Source organism: Gymnoscopelus microlampas (assembly GCF_963454915.1).
Source record: "Gymnoscopelus microlampas genome assembly, chromosome: 5".
In the NCBI taxonomy this organism is placed as follows: domain Eukaryota; kingdom Metazoa; phylum Chordata; class Actinopteri; order Myctophiformes; family Myctophidae; genus Gymnoscopelus; species Gymnoscopelus microlampas.
Genome location: NC_139942.1, coordinates 43,946,371 through 43,965,287, shown reverse-complemented (window position 1 = coordinate 43,965,287; position 18,917 = coordinate 43,946,371). Strand labels below are relative to the sequence as shown.

The following is an 18,917-nucleotide window of genomic DNA, read 5'->3' as shown; positions in this document are numbered from 1 at the left end:
CAAGCTAAAAGGGCAAGCAGCTTCAGCTGCGAATTTGAACCGATGCTTCTTAATAATTAGTGACAAAACGCATGTGTATATGCAATAAAATGGTTTAATAGTGGGGGGGAAAAGATGGCTAACGCACTATACAAGTTACAGTTACCAAAAGGATCATGATACAAGACAAATCTACAAATTTTGTTTTTCTTTACAAGCCACTTTTTTTTCTTTTCTCTTTTTTTTTCAAAAGTAAAAACATTCTGTAAATTGCATCATCATAACTTAGGCACCTTAAAAAAATTATAGAAAAACAAAGTCTGTATATAAAAAAAAAAGGAAATCATTTGAACCGCAAACAATTCTAGCGTGCATGAGAAAGGAAAAGCAGCTTGATCGCTCGGTCGTAGAAAAAAAACAAAAGAAAAACCACCTCAGTTGTGGTCACTGTTCATTGGTACTAGAGTCATCATTGTTTGTTACAAGAAATGCATTTGAAAAACCTTCGAGGAAACCAACAGTCAGTCAGTCATAGTGTGGCTCAAACAGTAGAGTACAGTTTGTGCCGGTTCATGTTGCATTATTAAGCCTGATCTATTCCCCGTCATACGTTGTGTCGCTTGCCAAAAACAGCAGCTCTTCAAGCTCACAGCTGTGAGCTTGTAGATCGGCTATTTTCGGCAAGGGACACTGGTGTACGATGGTGTATGAACAAACATTAACCGTGCACAAAATCACATGTTAGCGTACATTGTGGTGGAGTGGTTAAAAACCAGAGGCTCTCTTGACAGAGTCTTTACTCGAAGAGAGATACTTTTCACATCGTCTGTAAGGCTGTGGGGATGGAGGAGGAGGCAGCATGTTTACTGTGCTTTTTGTCAACCTGTGGGTTTGTGGCACAACGCGGTGATGCTACTTCTGCAGATGACGTGCAGCGAGGAATACAATCACACGTCCAGTCTGGGGTAGTGGTGAGGGGGTTTAAAAACCGCTTAGAAAATGGAACCGTTAGAAGTCAGCTCATAGTCAAACTATGAACAGTTGGTCTAGACTCCTTTCTTATGATATACATAGGTAAAAAACCTGTTAAAAAAAACTGTGACATTATCTTTGAGTAATATCTTTTTTTTTCTTCTTTATGGGCCTTTTTTTGCCAAGAGGCCAGCATAGAATGAAATGAAAGACACGATACGACATTGCCTCAGTCGAGAGACAACTTAGGAATGCACTTCCTTTTTTTCTTTTAAACAGATGCAGGAAGACATGCCAAGACAATTATAAGTCAATGCATATAATGCTACATTCTGTTATAATAATAATAATAAAAATGTCACACAAACACACACACACACACACACACCTTCCATAGCAAAATAAAATTTAAAAAAAGGTCCTACACGCTGGCAGGTAACCAACGGAGGTGGTACACCAGCGTCGAAGTCAGAGCCGTGTTTGGATTGGTCCATTTGTAAGACATCAGGAAGAGGAACCGAGAAGTCTGTCACAATCCCCCTCTAGTGGTTAAAAGTGATGAGTCATCACAGTCCTGGAGTCCAGTGGTCGGTTACAGCACATTGCAACATTTGTTTTTAAAAAGACACTCAAGTCCCTTCTTTAGAACCAAAAAGAAAAGAAAAAAGGGGAAGTGTTTTACAGCGCAACATAACGACTAAGACTTTACAACACATGGTCCGGGTCAAGGCATCAACGATATTCTTTCTTGGAGGGGGAGGAGGGGAGTGAATCACGTAGCTTATGACAGTCTCTTGATGACAAAATAAAAATCCATAACATTAATGATTCAATGGTTACTGATGTGTTTTTTTTCCCCTGGAGGTGGTATCTGTGTTCCGTCTCAGTGCTGGTTCTGGACTGAAATGCATATTGTACTGCCTGCACACATGATGTCATCACGTTCCTGCCAGCTCAGCAACCGAGCAAGAAGAGAACATGAGGCATCGGATGATGATGATTATGCTTTTAAAGCAATGGTTCTCAAAGTGACCCCCGGGGCGTCCGTCCTTGAGGGGGATCCAGGGGGTCCCCCGGCTATATTATTGATAGTTGGGAACCAAAAGGGACCCTTACACATCTGTAGTGTTGTTCCATCTGTGCACTCTCAGAGTCACGGGGGTCCGTGGCCTAATGCAAACCAAACTGCGGGGTCTTTGAAATTAAAACGTTTTGAGAAACCACCGGTTTAAAGGATGCACCTTAGAAAAACCCGACAGGGATGCCCTTCCCTTCCCCTCGCCGCCAAATGTTGTCTAGACAGAGGTCTCCGACTGCAGCCTCATGACAAACTTGTGACTCTTGGGGTCGATAAACTCCTCCCCCAGGCGCAGGAAGGGGAGCGGCGTCACCGTGACGACCAGAGAGAAGTCGAGGCGTCGCAGCGAGAAGACCAGGCCCTGGCGCAGCGCCGTGGTCACAGGCTCCTCGCTGACGAGGGTCCACTGGCGCCCCCTGCCGTTCTCCCGCTGGTACTGCATGGTGGGGCCGGGGGTGAGGTAGCGCTCAAGGAAGGCCTAGAAGAGACAGTAAGGATCATCATCATCATCATGAGATATTTTGTTGGTTCTTTTTAATGGCATGGCACCGAAAGAGGAAGCCGTCTAGAACAGTGGTTTTCAACCTTTTTCATGCCCCCTAAATTGATACACATTTGGCCACGGACCCCCATCTGAAAATGTTGCGTGCCAGGGACCCCCAGTAGCACAGATTTGGGTTAAAAATGTTTGCTTTAAAAAAATATGTATATTGAAAGATATGCACACATTTTCACAAATTTTCAAAAGCAGACGATACAAGCTCATAGCGAGGCACTCGGTGCCGCGCTATGAGCTTGTAGATCTGCTATTTTTGAATAGCCAAAGCTAAGTGGTTAAAATTATTGTGACGCTGTGTTAACTAATTTAGCTGGGGACCGCCTGGTACATGTATGTCGGGCAAGAAAAGTCTTCTCCAATACGGTTTTATAGTTTTAAAGCTGAAAACGTCGGGCCAACTTCAGTAATACTAAAAGGCACAAAAATATGGGCATGAATCACACAAATAATCAAATGAAATAAGATAAATAATAAAGCTCCAACTTAGAGAAGGCGGCTCACCTTTGGCGTCATGTTGTGAGTGATGCAGAACTGCAGGTGGGTGAGGATGCTCTCCATGCTGTGGAAGGGCTGCTGCCTGGTGGTCCGCAGGTACTTCTGCATGGCCCGCGCCATGGGGGCGAAGATGGCCTGGGCCGCCTCCCGCGGGTCCATCACCTCCCTGGGGTGTTTGGGAGAGGAGGCCACCTCGTCCTCGTGCAGCCGTTTGATGTGAGTGAAGGCCTCTTCCACGGCTACCACCAACCTGGAGTCAGGATACGGACATAACAGGAGGGGGTCAATATGGTTGTCTGGGTGATAGCTTGTAGGCCTGTATTACATGTCTGAATCACAGCTGTGCTAATACCCAGTGGTGTAAAGTATCTAAGTACATTTACTCAAGTACTGTTCTTAAGTACAATTTTGAGGTACTTTTACTTTACTGGAGTATTTCCAATTGTCTATACTTTTACTTCTACTTCTACTCCACTACATCTCAGAAGCAAATATTGTACTTTTACTCCACTACGATTATTTGAAAACGTTAGTTACTTTACATTAACCACTTAAGCCCTATTTTATACCTAGGCTTTTTGAAAATAGCCGATGTACAAGCTCACAACGCGTCGCGATGCGACGCGTTGTGAGCTTGTAGATTTTAGTACTTTTGGTACTTTAAGCACATTTTGATACCAATACCTTTGTACTTTTACTCAAGTCAATTTTGAATTCCAGACTTTTCCTTGTAACAGAGTACTTCTACATTGCAATATTGATACTTTTACTTAAGTAAAACATTTGAGTACTTTTTCCACCACTGCCACAGTTTCCTAACGTACTAAACAGTGTCTCGTGGTCCCTAGCAGCAGGGCAATTACCAAACAGCACCACATTTACGAAGTGTTTTGGGGTCTGACCTGGCCTTGCGCTTGCGGACTCTGCGGTCCGTCTCCGCTTCTTCGTAGTAGAACTCGTTGTGGGAGTTATCTCTTCTTCTGGCAGCAGCAGCGATCATGGCCCGGGACTGGCCTGTGGAGTTATTGGTGGTGTTCTCTAAAACAGACAGAACGAGACAGTCAAGTCGGTGTGAGTCGGAGCATTTAGTTGAAGTTTCAGAGCAACTTACAATTAATATCACAGTAGAGCACGCTTTAATTCCTTGATGACAGCATTGAAAGCAGCCAATAGTAAGGGGTGAATGTACTGAGAAGCTCGCTAGAAGGAATGGATGAAATGACCAGGTGGTAAAACTGTTATCAGTGTGTAAAATATGGCTTTAGTGTTATGGCTCTTGTATGTCGTAACATGGTTGCCTTCCACTGAAAAGAACCACCTTTGTCCATGTGTGCCAGTTATGATACTATGTGTCTGTACCATGTGTACCAGTGTACATGATACTACAGTACACATACAGTTCAAATCTGCTGTTGAGCCAATCTAATGAAGCTGTGGGAAATCAGGCCCTGGCACAGCGCCGTGTGTGGCCATCACAAAACTTAACCAGAACAGGAAACCGCTATGCCACCCTTCTGTAAACCCCACACTACAGCATTGCACGGAGGCAATGGAGACTACTGGTCCTTACTGCCGTATGCATCTCAATAATCCACCCAACCTGCCGACCTCACATTCAAATTCTAAAGAGCAACTGCTGATCTGATCTGTAAAGAAATGACATGAGAGGTGTGACGCTCTAGTTTACCATCCAGGGAGTAGACTTTGAAGCCGGTCATCTTCTTGGAGAGGATGGACTTGGGCAGGTTGACCAGGGCGGGGTTGTAGACGGTGAAATCACTGTAATAACGGTCCAGCACCCAGACAGCCGCCCGCTGGATACTGAAAATACAAGAAATGCAGGCCCAATATTAATATGCAAGTATAAAAAAAAATATTACAACATTTGGCAACACATTGGTTTTGCAATGCAACTTCCACTCCATGCAAAGTGCAGGATCACTTTCTCCACCTCTGCTAACGGCAGAAATGTCAAATGTTAACCATTTACTGAACCAACACAATAAAACAATCGATGGATTTCATTATTAACTCTTAACCACTTAAACCTTATACTTAGTTCATCGGATTCCAAAGGGCTCTATACTAGGCCCCCTCTAGTTTTCACTCTAAACATCTAATATCTTTGAATAGAATGTTAGCCCCAGAATAGGGATGCTAGGGTTCAAGTGACAATGCAGCTCATTTAAAATAAGTAGAAAACAGATTTTCTACTTATTTGAAAATATTATATATATAATTTACTACAATTAGACAATGATAGTTTAGTTGTCAAAATCACTTTCAGTAGTAAGTTGTCCCTTTATGAGTTCTGACCAGTCCGTTATCTACTCCACCAGAGGGCGATGAAAACAAATCACTGATCATTTTGAAAATGTTACCAAGGCTTGATTATTGCAGAAAGTCATGTCTTAGTTGACAGGCAGATCAAAATGTATTGAGGTTTGAACAGCTCTGACAGACAAAGCATAGTTGCGCTGCCTGTACATGCTACCCACAAAAATGAATGAATACATACAGGAGAAAAGATAGACTTAAGGACCCACCCTCCCACACAAAACACTCACATGCCAAAAAACTTGAGGATACACTTCCTCTCTGATTCACCCTCTTAGTATTTATACACATGTGCGTGGTTTGGTTAGAAAATACAAATGTACAGTATGATGCCAAAATACACACAGACACGTCTAGTCTATCAGCGGTACGCCAGCAGAGTAATTCAACCCCCTGCCAATTTCCACAACCGGGCCCACAAAGGCCAATTGCAGCGGTAAGCACTCCTTTTTTAATTGTGTGAAAAATGCGGTTTTGGAGCGGGAAAGTCTATGTGTGATCCAAGACAAACTCCTATGACATAGGGCTTTGTCTTGGATCACACATGCACTTTATTCGTTTGATTTTCACCCAATAAACTACCTCATCTGTCAGCACCTACAGTATGAAGTAGAGCCAGACCAACACATTGTCAATTATTCGATTTTTTGTGTCCGGATTTTTAACCCCTTTCAACCTGGTGTCCCTATCTTGGGTATTTCATTTTAGGTTCCGTTTATGTGTTTATTATTTTTTATCAATCAAAAGATGATTGTGTTTATTTTTTAATTAACTCATGTTCTCAAATGGGAAGAAAATGTTGCACTTTTTGACAAAATATTGGTCAAAACATCAGTAATGGGTGGTCTAGGGCTCTCCAAAAATCGAGATTGGACCAAAAATGTGGCATCGTTGGAGCTCTACTATAAAGGTTCATTTATACTAAGCAATAAGAAACACAATTAAAAAAATGCACGTGCATATTATTCTGTACATGCAATCTATTTTTGTAAAGAAACATCATGCAGCGTTAAGATCAACCAACCTGAGGTGGCCAATGTTGTAGAACTTGCTGGCGCCGTCCGTGGTCCTGACCACCTTGAGGCAGAAGGCGGGCTGCAGGTGCCTGACTTCCAGCAGCACCAGCGCCAGGTACTGGATGAACAGCAGCGCGTCCACGAGCGACGCGGCGTACTCCACGATGCCGCGGTAGTCCCGCTCCCTGGGCTCCAGCACGCGCACGCCGTAGAACAGCCAGTAGGACGCCACGAACAGGAACACCAGCACCATGAGGAGGCAGCGGAAGACGAAGAAGCGCGGCAGGGTGGCGCGCGGCGGCCGGAAGAACAGCGCCCACGACGAGATGAGGAGGACGAGCAGCTTGAAGGCCAGCGACACGTAGAGGCCCTCGCACGGCGTGCCGCACGGGTCCAGGGCGTCGCGCCAGAGGACCTGCGGCAGCACCAGGAAGGCCAACGGGGTGACCAGGGCGAAGACGCTGAGGCAACAGCCCAGCGCGGGGCCCAGGAAGCGCTTGCATTCCAGCGGCGTGGACTCCTCCAGCTCCTTGGAGACGCGGGTCAGGTCCTCGTTGGAGACGCTGTGCTCCGAGGTGCCCGTGACCACCGTGGTGGTCTCCCCCCAGTTGTCGTCCTGGAGGAGACAACAGGAAAGAGAGAGGGAATGAGCATGATGTGTGTATGTGTGAGTCTATTAACCACTACACAGGGTCTAATGTGAGAATCCTGTGAACTACTATGACTGGAGAACAAGATGGGTTCTAGTGGCGGCCTGGCCTCCGTGTGGACCTAGGACTTTAAGTGGCCAGTCTACCACATCGGTCATCATCGATGACAGTTTTTATCAGCGTCATATTTATGTGGGGAAGGTTTCAGTATACATTTCCAGTATAAAAGTTCTAAAATGTAACAATATCCACAATGTATGTGGGTGGGTCATACATCCTTGGCCTACTGGCAGTCTGTACAATAATTTTGGTGCTCATCGGTCCAGTGGTTTGTGAGATTAGCTCAAGACTTTCTCTCTCTCTCTCTCTCTCTCTCTCTCTCTCTCACACACACATACACATACAAATACACACGACATACAAACACTCGCAAATCCTTTCCTAGACGGCTCGACCGCTAGGAGCCACGCCGTAAACATTTGCACATACTGTACATTTTTCTCATTGTTGGAAACCAAGTTTTTGGTTCATGAGCCACAGGTTGGGTTAACTCAAAACATATCAGCTACTTTCACTATCTTACCAGCAAACTAATTCGATTTTAAGAATACAATAAGATGACCAATTAAGTAGCAAATAAACTAAAACAAACATTCCAACCACAGCCAAAATGTAACAGCATCTCTTTTAATCGGTGGTCATTCCTGACCACGGTGGGTGCCATGCTCTAGTCACTGATGACCTCATTTTAACAGAGTTAACAACACGCTCAAGTGACTGACCCTGTCATCTCCACGGGTCGACTCTGCGTCCAGCAATGGCTCTCCAGGAGCCTGGATGGTGACGGACTTGTCCCCGCGGCTGCTGCCGTCTCGACTCTTGGAACGATGCCTGTCCCTCCGTTCCCTAGCAGACGCACACAGAAGAACGGAGAAAACATGAGCCTTAAGGAGGTTTGTTATAACTTGGAACTGATATAATAAGTACTTGTCTGCAGGTTCTGTTGTGCCTGGTGATATGATGCCGTGTCGCTACACTATATCCGGGGTTAATTCTACCACGGTAAAAGCCAAAAGCAAATTTCCACATGTGCTGACGATAAAGTTTCTACTCTGACGTACTTTTATATTAGCTGCAACATTACCATTTGCATGCTTTTTGCTGACGTGCCTGCAGGCAAAGGAACCTAACAAGTGTGTAGCAGTCTGCTCCAAGGACAGGTAGAAACTAGCCAACATCAGCTAAATACTCTTGATACGGTGCAATGGACCATTACTGTTATCCAGGCATCTACTGTACATGTACAGTACTACTTATGGACGTTAGCTTAGGGTGGTATATAAAAACTGGGCTCTACACCAGTGGTTCTCAAACTTTTTCATGTCAAGGACCCCCAAAATGATATGCATTTGGCCGCGGACCCCCATCTCAAAATGTTGTTCCAGGGACCCCCCCTGGAACAACAGGTTTGCTTTCAAATGTTCCCGATTTTTCAAAAAATAGCAGATCTACAAGTGCCGCACTATGAGCTTGTATATCTGCTACTTTTGAATAGCGAAAGTATAAAATTATTGTGATGCTATATTAACACATTTTGCTGGGGACCCCCTGGAAGATCTTAACAGTAATAGCCCTTAAATTATGACACCTAAAAGATTTTATGGTTGGAGTGAAAAAAATACGTGTATGTAATTGAAACTTTAACACCTAGAATTATGACCCGGGGTCTCCTGTGTGGGAAATAAAACAATCCAGTTTATAATACGGCTCATCAAGAGGGAATGCACGCTTGTCCAGGGCAGTGTTGATTTTGTCGACTGGAACTATGACGAAAAATGTTCGTCGACTACCTTTTTTCACTTCCGAAAACTAAATAAAAACGAAATAAAAACGAAATAAAAACTAAGCTACGATGATTGAAACTAAGACAATTGACAATTTCGTCACCAAATAAAAACTAGACTAAAATGTTAGACAGAGACTAGTGGAGAAGAGATCCAGTAGAACTAAGACAAGTTATGTTATGGTTGGTTGCGCTAGGGTGTGCATGCTGAAAATAGCAGATGTACAAGCTCACAACGCGTCGCAGCGCGACGCGTTGTGAGCTTGTAGATCGGCTATTTTCAGCATGCAACCGAGTGTAAACTCAGCCATTACGACGCCATCAAGGCACCGCCAAAATACATTTTAGTCAACTAAATCAACTGTAGATTTAGTCCACTATAATCTTATGATATTTTGTCGACTGAAACTAGACAAAAACTAAAACATTTCAGATGACTAAAATATGACTAAAACTAAATGGAATTTTATTCAAAAGACTTTGACTAAAACTAAATACAAATTTGCTGTCAAAATCAACACTAGTCCCGGGAAGATATTGGGCTTATGAGTCGAGAATGTACGGACACCAGTTGTCCCTTCCCGACACCCATAAGTTGCACATCGGTCGATACCGAGTACTGATCCGATACCAGTGTGTCATTTATACCAGGTGGTCCCCAGCTAAATTAGTTAATATAGCTTCACAATCATATTAACCATACTTTGGCTATTCAAAAACAGCAGATCTACAAGCTCATAGCGCAGCACTTGTAGATCTGCTATTTTTTTTTAAATCGTGAACTTTGAATATATACTTTTAAAGCGAACATTTGTAACTCAAACCTTTGCTTCTGGGGGGTCCCTGGAACAACACATTTTGAGATAGGGGGTCCGCGGCCAAATACATATTGGGGGTCCTTGACATGAAAAGGTTTGAGAAGCACTTGCAAAGACTCGCCGATACCAGCATTTTAGGCAGTATCGGCAGCTTTTCAGATACTGGTATTGGTATCGGAACAGCTCTAGCTACGTGTCAACAAAGTAGGTGTCCTTCCTGACACCAGGGTGTAAATGTCTCAATGGAAGAGGGGGGGACACCACCCCCAACCATATCATTGTGCTAACTCATTCTACCATACAGGTTTGTTGAATAATGTTTTATTCATTCAAATGGAATAGGATTGCAGCTTTAAAATCTTAAGAGCTTAGTTCAAAGACCTGGTATCTCAGACCACTTTCTGACAACCTGTAGACACACATCTGCATCTTCTCTTTTCAGTCAGTTTTTTTTAAAGGGTAGGTAGACCCATCCAGGAAGGCGAAAGGAAATAAATCATAAGATTAAAAATATATATATAATTTCCCCTGGCAACAACATGATCGGGGAGCAAAGAGGCAGATGTCTTTTAAAGGTGTGTGAGTGTGTATTCAACACATAGAGAGAGAGAGAGAGACAAAGAGAAAGACAGTGAAACAGATGTCTGGAAGGTTACGTGTGTGTGTGTGTGTGTGTGTGTGTGTGTGTGTTCATCAGTATTGTAAAAGTAACTAAGTACATGTACTCAAGTACTGTACTTACCTTACCAGAGTATTTACAGTTTTCAGTACTTTTACTTCTACTCCACTACATCTCTACATCAACAAATGTTGTACTTTTACTCCGCTACAATTATTTGAAAACTTAAGTTACTTTACAGATATAGATGATTATATTATAAAACATACATTAACCACTTCAGCCCTATTTTATACATAGGCTATTTGAAAATAGCCGATCTACAAGCTCAGTCGTGAGCTTGTAGATCTGCTATTTTCAAACATTTCAGTACTTTTACTTTTGGTACTTTAAGTATATTTTGATGCCAATACTTTTGTACTTTTACTCAAGTAACATTTTGAAAACAGACCTTTTACTTGTGTAACAGAGTATTTTTTTACATTATGGTATTGCTACTTTTACTCAAGTAAAAAAAAATCTGAGTATACTTCTTCCACCACTGGTGTTCATATTCATACCTGTGCTTGCGGGAGCCGCGTGAGTGCGAGGACTTGTAGGAGTAGCCAGAGTACTGTGACTCATTGTCCATGTCGCGAGACGGCATCGAGCGGGCTCCGCGGATGATCCTGCCTCCTCCGCCCACTCCTCCAGGGCCACCACGCTGCTCGCCCACGCCTCCTCCTACCAGCTGGCTCAGCTTGCGCTCAGTGATGGACTTGGCAGAGAGGGCCAGCGGCAGCTTGAGCAAGTCAACCTTACTCCTGAGGGAATCTATCTTGGAGGCCGACGGTGGGGGCGGGGCGGGGAAGAGGGGGGAGGGGTTAGGGGGGGCTAGGAAAGGGGGAGGAGGAGGAGGGGGGTGTCAGGAGAGAGAGAGAGAGAGAGGTGAGAGTTGAGGTGGGAGAGTGCTGAGGTAGTAGCCAGGATCTGGAAGAGAGAAACAAACACAATAGAAAGTGTTAAAAGAGACAAAACACAGAAGAATAGCGAAGATAGGCAATCTACTAGCTGTTTAGAGCTGCTTGGGTTTTTTAGACCCGTTTTAAAAGGTTTCGCCTACGACATGGCCAACATGCGGACGCCGGGTCGAAAGTGGATACGTCTCACAAATACAGTTTATCTGTTTGAATCTATTAAGACCTTTTCACAAACATGGCCACGGTCACCTCTGCATCACATCACTGTTAGTTGACAGATGAGACCCAACTGAATTAGCAGCCAATTTCTTGCAGCCATTTGCTCAAGTGACAAACTAGGTTAGCGCTTTGCTACACGAGGCCAGTTCCCGAAAACCCCCTGTACGCATCCAGAGTCCCCCCCATACCATGTGTATGCATCAGCGATATTCCCAGTAGCTGTTGCACGCCTGTAATGCAAGTCATGAACCATATGGAACTAATCGTGTCTGACCCAACCTTCTTTGGTTTTAGTCACACAAGAACTATGGACCTTATTTGGAGGAGGGAGTGCAGTGACCGACATGGCTTACAATGCAATGTGTTGTGTCTCATTGGAAACACATGACATCTCTTGTTCAGGAAAATTGCTTTCCGTGTAAAGAATAAAAGCAGTTAAACGCTGCATTCTAGAAACATAAATCCTCGATTACAAAATACGTGAGTGCATTTTCAGTCTCTGCCCACTTTTAGAATGATAAAACGAATAGATACTATCAGTCAAGAACTTACAGTAGGTCTTAATACATGTTTGGTTGTAACAATGGTGAAGGATGTGCCATTACAGCAACTGAGCAACCATCAAGTGCATCTCCATGGCTTTACTGGTGATGAATATAGGCTCATCAGCCAGTTCTAACTCCACAGAACTGATGCCTCATTGCCTTCATCACACCCTTGGTGTACTGTACTCTATACCAAATTATCTAGTGGATGAGTGGCTAGGATCAGCTTTGTGACACAATTACATTAATATTTTTGAGTGGTGCCAACCACTCCTATATCTGACTTTGTCCGTGTGTCGGTCCGTATGTATGTATGTCCAATAAACAAACATTGATGACAACATCAATACGGGGCTCATCAAAGGCACCACTCTCTTCACACAGGGTGTGATTTTTAGCGGCGCTAGCCGCTCTATACCTAGCCCTCTATACCTGGCTTTTGCGTCAACGTTCTGATTGGTCAGACACGTCAACAAAGTGATTGGTCAAGCTTCACGTGACACGTGGCTATAAACACATTATAAACACTTATTGATGACAAAATGTATCAAAGGCGCCGCTACCTTCACACAGGTGTGATTTTTTAATTAGGGGTAGTCTGGTGATCTTAGCTGTTGGCATAATTTTACAGGGAAACAAATACACATATAATTCATAAAACAATATTGATTACTAAGGCCAAATGTCTAACATCCAGTTTTGGTACAGAGCTGTCCCTAGGGTAAAACCAAACCCCTAACCCTAACCCTGACAGTGTGACCTCATGTTTGACCCATTGCTCCGCGCAAACGGAACACACGCCGGCCCGCTAAGTCGACGTTTCCACACACAAGTGTCATCGGAGCGTGCTGGAATCGACGTCTTCCAGGTCAGTCGTCACACCGACAAAAACATGTAGCGAGCTCAGTCGTCCGGCAAACTGCCTAGGCCCGGACACAACAATGACAGCCATATTGGATTACTGTGTTTTCACCATACTCGTTTGCCCCCCCATCTCACATTCCCTCCCACGCAACCCGCGTCCCCCGGGTGACGAGGGGGCCTCTTCGCTGCTATGGGGATGAAAGAAGGTGTTCAGCTGGAGGCGGATTGGTGGTTGACAGTTGCCATGGGGATCTGACCTTATGACGCCCTCCACAACTTAAAGAGACCTTATGACGCCCTCCATCAACCAGACAAAGTGTTTGCTTGATGGATGTCGGGCTGTCATATGCTGGTTAATTGATAAAGGGTGGGTGTGGTTGTCTGACTTTGATTGGGAAATGGAGGTTAGAGTATACACCAGACGGGAGCGTATCCATGTTCCCCGGGTTCTATGTTCCCCGCTTACCTAACCCTAACGTAAGTGGGGAACATAGAACCCGGGGAACATAGAACTCGGGGAACATAGGGACGACCTCCACCAGACTACCATGTTACTCAGACAAGAGTCTGCTTCCGGTCACGCTGCTCTGTGTGTAGTTGAAGTTTGAAAATAGCCCTTCTACAAGCTCACAGGGAGTCACGGACGCGAGGCACCGTAAGCTTGTAGATCGGATATTTTCGGCATGAGACACTGGTCATACGACAAATTATAATTCAGGTTTCAGCCTGTGTCAAAAGTCAGCACCACATACAGTCTACACACTAGACAGCCAGCCAGTAACCAACAGCTCCCGTCACATGCTAATCAGAACTCATTCCAGACCACAACGCTTGAATGGACAGAAAGACCACTTGCTATCAGGCCATAGAACCATCCTTGGCATAGCCAAGATGGCTTCCAGGCGTTCCAGCATAATTTAATTTAACTTAATTGACCACATGATGTCTTTGTCGTTCCGATGAATCAGCTTTTTCAGTCTATTACTCATGCCTATTACCATGACAGCAATATAGAAGATTCGATGGCAACCAGCCATTTAGCTGTTCCAAACGGTGGATTGTGAATAGGAATATTGAGAATTCATGCCAGTCAAGTTCTTTGTGCAGTCTTCTCAGCGTTGAAACATTCAGGCTAAATGATACCACTCCTTTTGGATAAGGCATATAGATTTATAGACACCAAAACGACGGGAAATCAGGAAATAAGTTACAACATAAGAAATAATGATCATTATTTATTTTCTGGATCCTTCCTGTTAGCAGTGTTATGCTGCTGTCAAAATGCTGTACCTGTGTAAAATCAGTAGTTTATCTACTAGTGCCTCACTCACTCACGCTTTCTCTCCCTCTCACACATACACGTCAGGAAGGTCTAAAGGTGAACTTGGATAATGATAAAAGCACAGGCGGCGGCATCAAGAGAGACTGGAGATCGCTAGCAAGTTAGCTCTGCCAGTTTAGTAGTAAAGTAGTACCCAGCTGGGCAGATGTAAGCCTGTCAGCTACAATACACATTGGTGGATTCTTTTATCCAAAGCAGCATACATTATTAATTATCATGAGTCAATAATACTCTTTTCAAGAGTGGTCTCAAACCCCTAAATGCTGAAGTGTGCCATGGTGCTCTACCCGTTTTACATTACACAGAACAATACGATATCAACTGAAAAGTGCACTACACCGCCTGCTCAGAATGATGTCCATCTGTCAGTTAGGTTTTGTTGGTGAGGAGGCTATAGCAGAACACTTGATCTGGCAAGGTGTGGTCTGGTGGAAGGATCTGGATAGTGTTTCCTTCCTATTCATCCTAGCGTCCTATGGCCTACTTAATGAACTATACTGGGACTCGGTTCATCAACTTCACTGTCAGCGTTCATGTACATAATGGTCGCTGTCTGGCAGAAACCTCCTATCTTCATATTTCATAATTTTTCCATAAATTAATGCCCTATTTTATACTTTGTCATATGACAGTGTTGTGCACTATTGCAGTGCTGTGGAAAAGTCACAATGCGATCCGTTGTTTGCTCGTAGATCTCCTTCTTTTTGTGCCATTTTTGAAGAGATTTTAATTTTCTTGCCTATAATGACATGCCAAAAATAGGGAAACCACTGACATCAGGTCTGTCTGTAGGTTTTATAAATATTTAATAATAACTACATTGGATCCATTGGAACACAGGTTATTTTTTTCATTTCCTGAAAAAAGTAACAGTTTTGGACATGGATAGATACAAGCCTTCTGCCCGACAGTGACGATATGTTATTAAAGACAAATTACATGATTACATCTAGCACTCAGGTGTTCATTAGCTCTATATATAAATGGTACAGACCTTTTTGCTGTCTGTCTCAACGTGTGACATTTTTTCTGCAGTAGTAATTTGTGTTCTGTAACAGCCAGTTATTCACTATAATTGAGTCTTTTGTTGTTAGTCCTGCATTAATTGTAGGGTTGTCATCGCACCATGAGCCATGATTTAAAGGTGCTCCTCCCTCCCAGTCCCAGCACAGAGTAAACCCCTGTTACAGACCAATCATCTTTGAACAAAATAAACAATGATGTCATCTTCTTCTCAGCACTTCAGCTTTCATTTTAGTTCCGAACAGGAGATTAGCCTTGTCCCTGCATTCGTGCTCCTGATCAAAACAAATCCCTGATAAAAAGCGTTCTGACAGGAAAAGCCTGACTTACACAAATCAACCCCCTGTTCACTCTTTTCTGAACAACCAATCGCAGACAGATGAATCCAACCGCATTCAACTATACAACCAATCGAGCGACCTGAGCCTGTGTGTGTGTGTGTGGTCTAAGATTAGACACACGATGTCTGCCTTGATGCCAGCCAACTAGTGCCATGGCTGTAGGCTAGGCTTGGCTGAGGGAGTGTAAACCATTAAGCACACCTCATTACCCGATGGAGAGATGATAAATGTATTCTGTACACGCAATGACTGGAAAAGACCATGCCATATCCTGCCTCTTCTAAAAGGGGACTTGTCTAATAGTGGTGTGTTTTAGGGGACATTACGCCGCAAACAAATGGTACTAACACAGCACAAATCATCATCCACATTCTACTGTGCCAAAAAACTATGCGGTCTTTAAATTTACCAGCCCCATATTTTTCTGAAAAGCTGCTGGAAGTGAGCCAGCAGCTGCCATGGTGGAAAAGCAATCTGGGCCATCTCTGAAATGACATGCTCCATCCTAAAGCCATTTGAGGGCCTGAAATACCAACTGTGAAAATAAGCATGCACTCTGCAGCTCCAGCGGGGAAAGGGGCAGATCACTGTACAAAGGCCACACACACACACACACACACACACACACACACACACACACACACACACACACACACACACACACACACACACACACACACACACACACACACACACACACACACACACACACACACACACAACTGACCACCACCCACTGTTGCCTGCTCAGTGAAGCCGGTGAAAACGAGTCTCAAAAGACAACTGCTACTGTCAACCTTTGTGCCCACATGGCCAGCAAAATGGAGCAGGTGTGTGTGTGTAGTGATCTATTAGGGTGTGGTTGAAACAACAAGGCTGTGTCCTCTGCTGAGTCTTGTGATTTGGAGGGGGCATAGCTACATAACAGCCCATAAAGCACTCAGTCACCGCATCCGAAAACAAAGTATTCCAATGACACGAGATGGGCAGTAGTATCAGATATTATGGGCCAGGAGCCAGGCCAGTACTGTTCCGGCTTGTTTACAAAGCCACAGGCAATATTGTCTTGGCCAATAGCCCAGAGGAACTACTACTGTACAACAAGCCATCAAGTAATCTCAAGTCTGCAGGAGCGTATCTGAGGAATGTGATTGAAAGGACTACATTTCATGCCAAATGAGTCTAAACAAATGAATAAACAACAACAGGCTCAAGTCAACTAGACAAAATAGTGAGATCTTAATAATGACCCCCATGGTCGACTCTACATGGTCTCTCTTAACTGCTGGGGCTTTAGATACCATCTAAACGTCCACGTCTTACCAACTTATAACTGCTGTGATGTAGGTCTGTGAATAATGTATTGAATTGTTACAGATTCCTTTTAACAGTGCCAACTCTGTGACAATACAACAATGTAGCAGCACATTGGGATACAGTGTAAAAGCCTAGGATACAGTGTGATACATACAGTGTACTATACTGTATCCTAAGGCTACTACATTTTATCATAATATACTGCCACATTGAATGCAGCGGTGCATTATGATACAAATCATGCAATCAATGTAGCAGCACATTGGGATACATTACATTACAGATACAATGTAAAAGCCTAGGATACAGTGTGATACATACAGTGTACTATACTGTATCCTAAGGCTACTACATTTTATCATAATGTACTGCCACATTGAATGCAGCGGTGCATTATGATATAAATCAACAATTTGAAACCAGGCAGCAATTATCAATAATTGAACAATTGCCAAGGCCACAAAGGACTACAGAAGACTACAGCAGTTGAGAGCAATAAGAAGAAAATGAAGATGTCTAAAAGCTCTTCCATAGATGGTTTGTTGGGAGACAATGGGCGTCAGGCCCCAGGGTGTCGCGTATAATACCACCAAAACCAGTGATCCCACAGATCGTTTCGCTTTCTCCCCCATTTCTTTCTGGATCGTTGCTCTGCTGAAACTAATGAATGGATGGACATCCGCACCAACCTCTCTCAGTGAAAAAAAATCCCAATGCTAGGCCTCCTCCATTAGATCCCAAAGCTTTCAGATCGTATCATTCTTTTCCTCTGGTCACGTTTAAACATGTATATGGTGTCCCCTCGTATAGAAGAATGTGTCCAGAGAGCTACGTGGCCACGGTGTGGAGAAGAACAACAATAGGGCCCATTAGAGGGTCCGAAACTTCCCTGCGACCACAGCCAGCCAGTGGGTGTTGCCAGATCTTGTGAGAGAAACCAGCAACCAGGTCTATGAAAACAAGCCCAAGATAAGCAACTAGGCTACATGGGCCTTGCTGATTGAAAATAGCCGATCTACAAGCGCACAACGCGTTGTGAGATTATAGATCATCGGCTATTTTAAAAAGAAAATCTTGAAGAAAATGTGTAACATTTTAACAACACAAATCTTGAATGGGGGGGTCCCTGCCCTGGCACAAATGCATTTTAATTTGGGGGGTCCTTGAGATGAAAATGTTTGAGAACCACTGGTTTAAACAACCTTTGGGAAACAACAAGCCCCAAATAAGCAACTACACTTTAGAAACAAGCCAAAAAAAACGCAATCACCAATATTTACAGTCGCTTATAATAAGCCGACATGGCAACACTGTAGCCAGCGTCTCTTCACGACTATTGTTTGGTAAAGAAACCGTGAGACCCCCCGCCCAAAACTTCACGTTTACTTCGCCTGTAACATTCGGTACATATATGCGTCCAGACTAACACGTAAACACAGCGCTACGGTACAGTTTTACACACTAAAATACTACTTACTTATTATTATTATTCCACCAGGTCCATTCAGGGAGGTGCTCTCTCTCACTTTCCACTTCTTTCACTCGACCGTAACATCGGCGGCCTGGCCACGCCCCCGATTCATTTAGGCCCCTCCCCCCTCCGGCGGCCTCCCTCGAGGTTTTTCTTCAAAGGTAGTCCGAATCCCATCGCCTGGAGGGACGCTCGCGCTGCGATTCGTTGTTTTAGTAGTCATGGAGACAACATTAACCAACGTGTAAAATAAGAACCATGATATGAGCCCGTTGTTTGGACGAGATATTCGATCAGTGGTGGTAAAAGTACTCAAATGTTTTACTTAATTAAAATCAACACGGCAATGTAGAAATATTCTGTTGTAAGTAAAAGTCCAGAATTAAACATTTACTTGAGTAAAAGTAATCAAAATGTCATTAAAATATACTTAAAAAGTACCAAAAGTAGCCATTATACAAAATGTCCCA

The 18,917-nt window shown here is 43.7% G+C and overlaps 1 protein-coding gene across 2 annotated transcripts; it reads right to left on the bottom strand.

The window, feature by feature from the left end:
- Positions 1-112: 112 nt before the first annotated feature.
- LOC311045774 (vang-like protein 2) lies at positions 113-18,522 on the bottom strand. 2 transcript variants are annotated; one of them, XM_084057821.1, is made up of 8 exons: positions 18,454-18,522; positions 10,927-11,335; positions 7,869-7,992; positions 6,445-7,052; positions 4,771-4,904; positions 3,986-4,121; positions 3,090-3,333; positions 113-2,507 (listed from the first exon to the last, which is right to left on the bottom strand). In XM_084057821.1, exons 2-8 carry the CDS (start codon positions 11,010-11,012, stop codon positions 2,247-2,249), a joined length of 1,593 nt encoding a protein of 530 aa, XP_083913947.1. In that variant the 5' UTR covers positions 11,013-11,335; positions 18,454-18,522; the 3' UTR covers positions 113-2,246. The 2 variants fall into 2 exon arrangements, with proteins under 2 accessions (XP_083913947.1, XP_083913948.1); XM_084057822.1 differs by lacking the exon at positions 18,454-18,522 and adding an exon at positions 17,666-17,797.
- Positions 18,523-18,917: the final 395 nt, after the last annotated feature.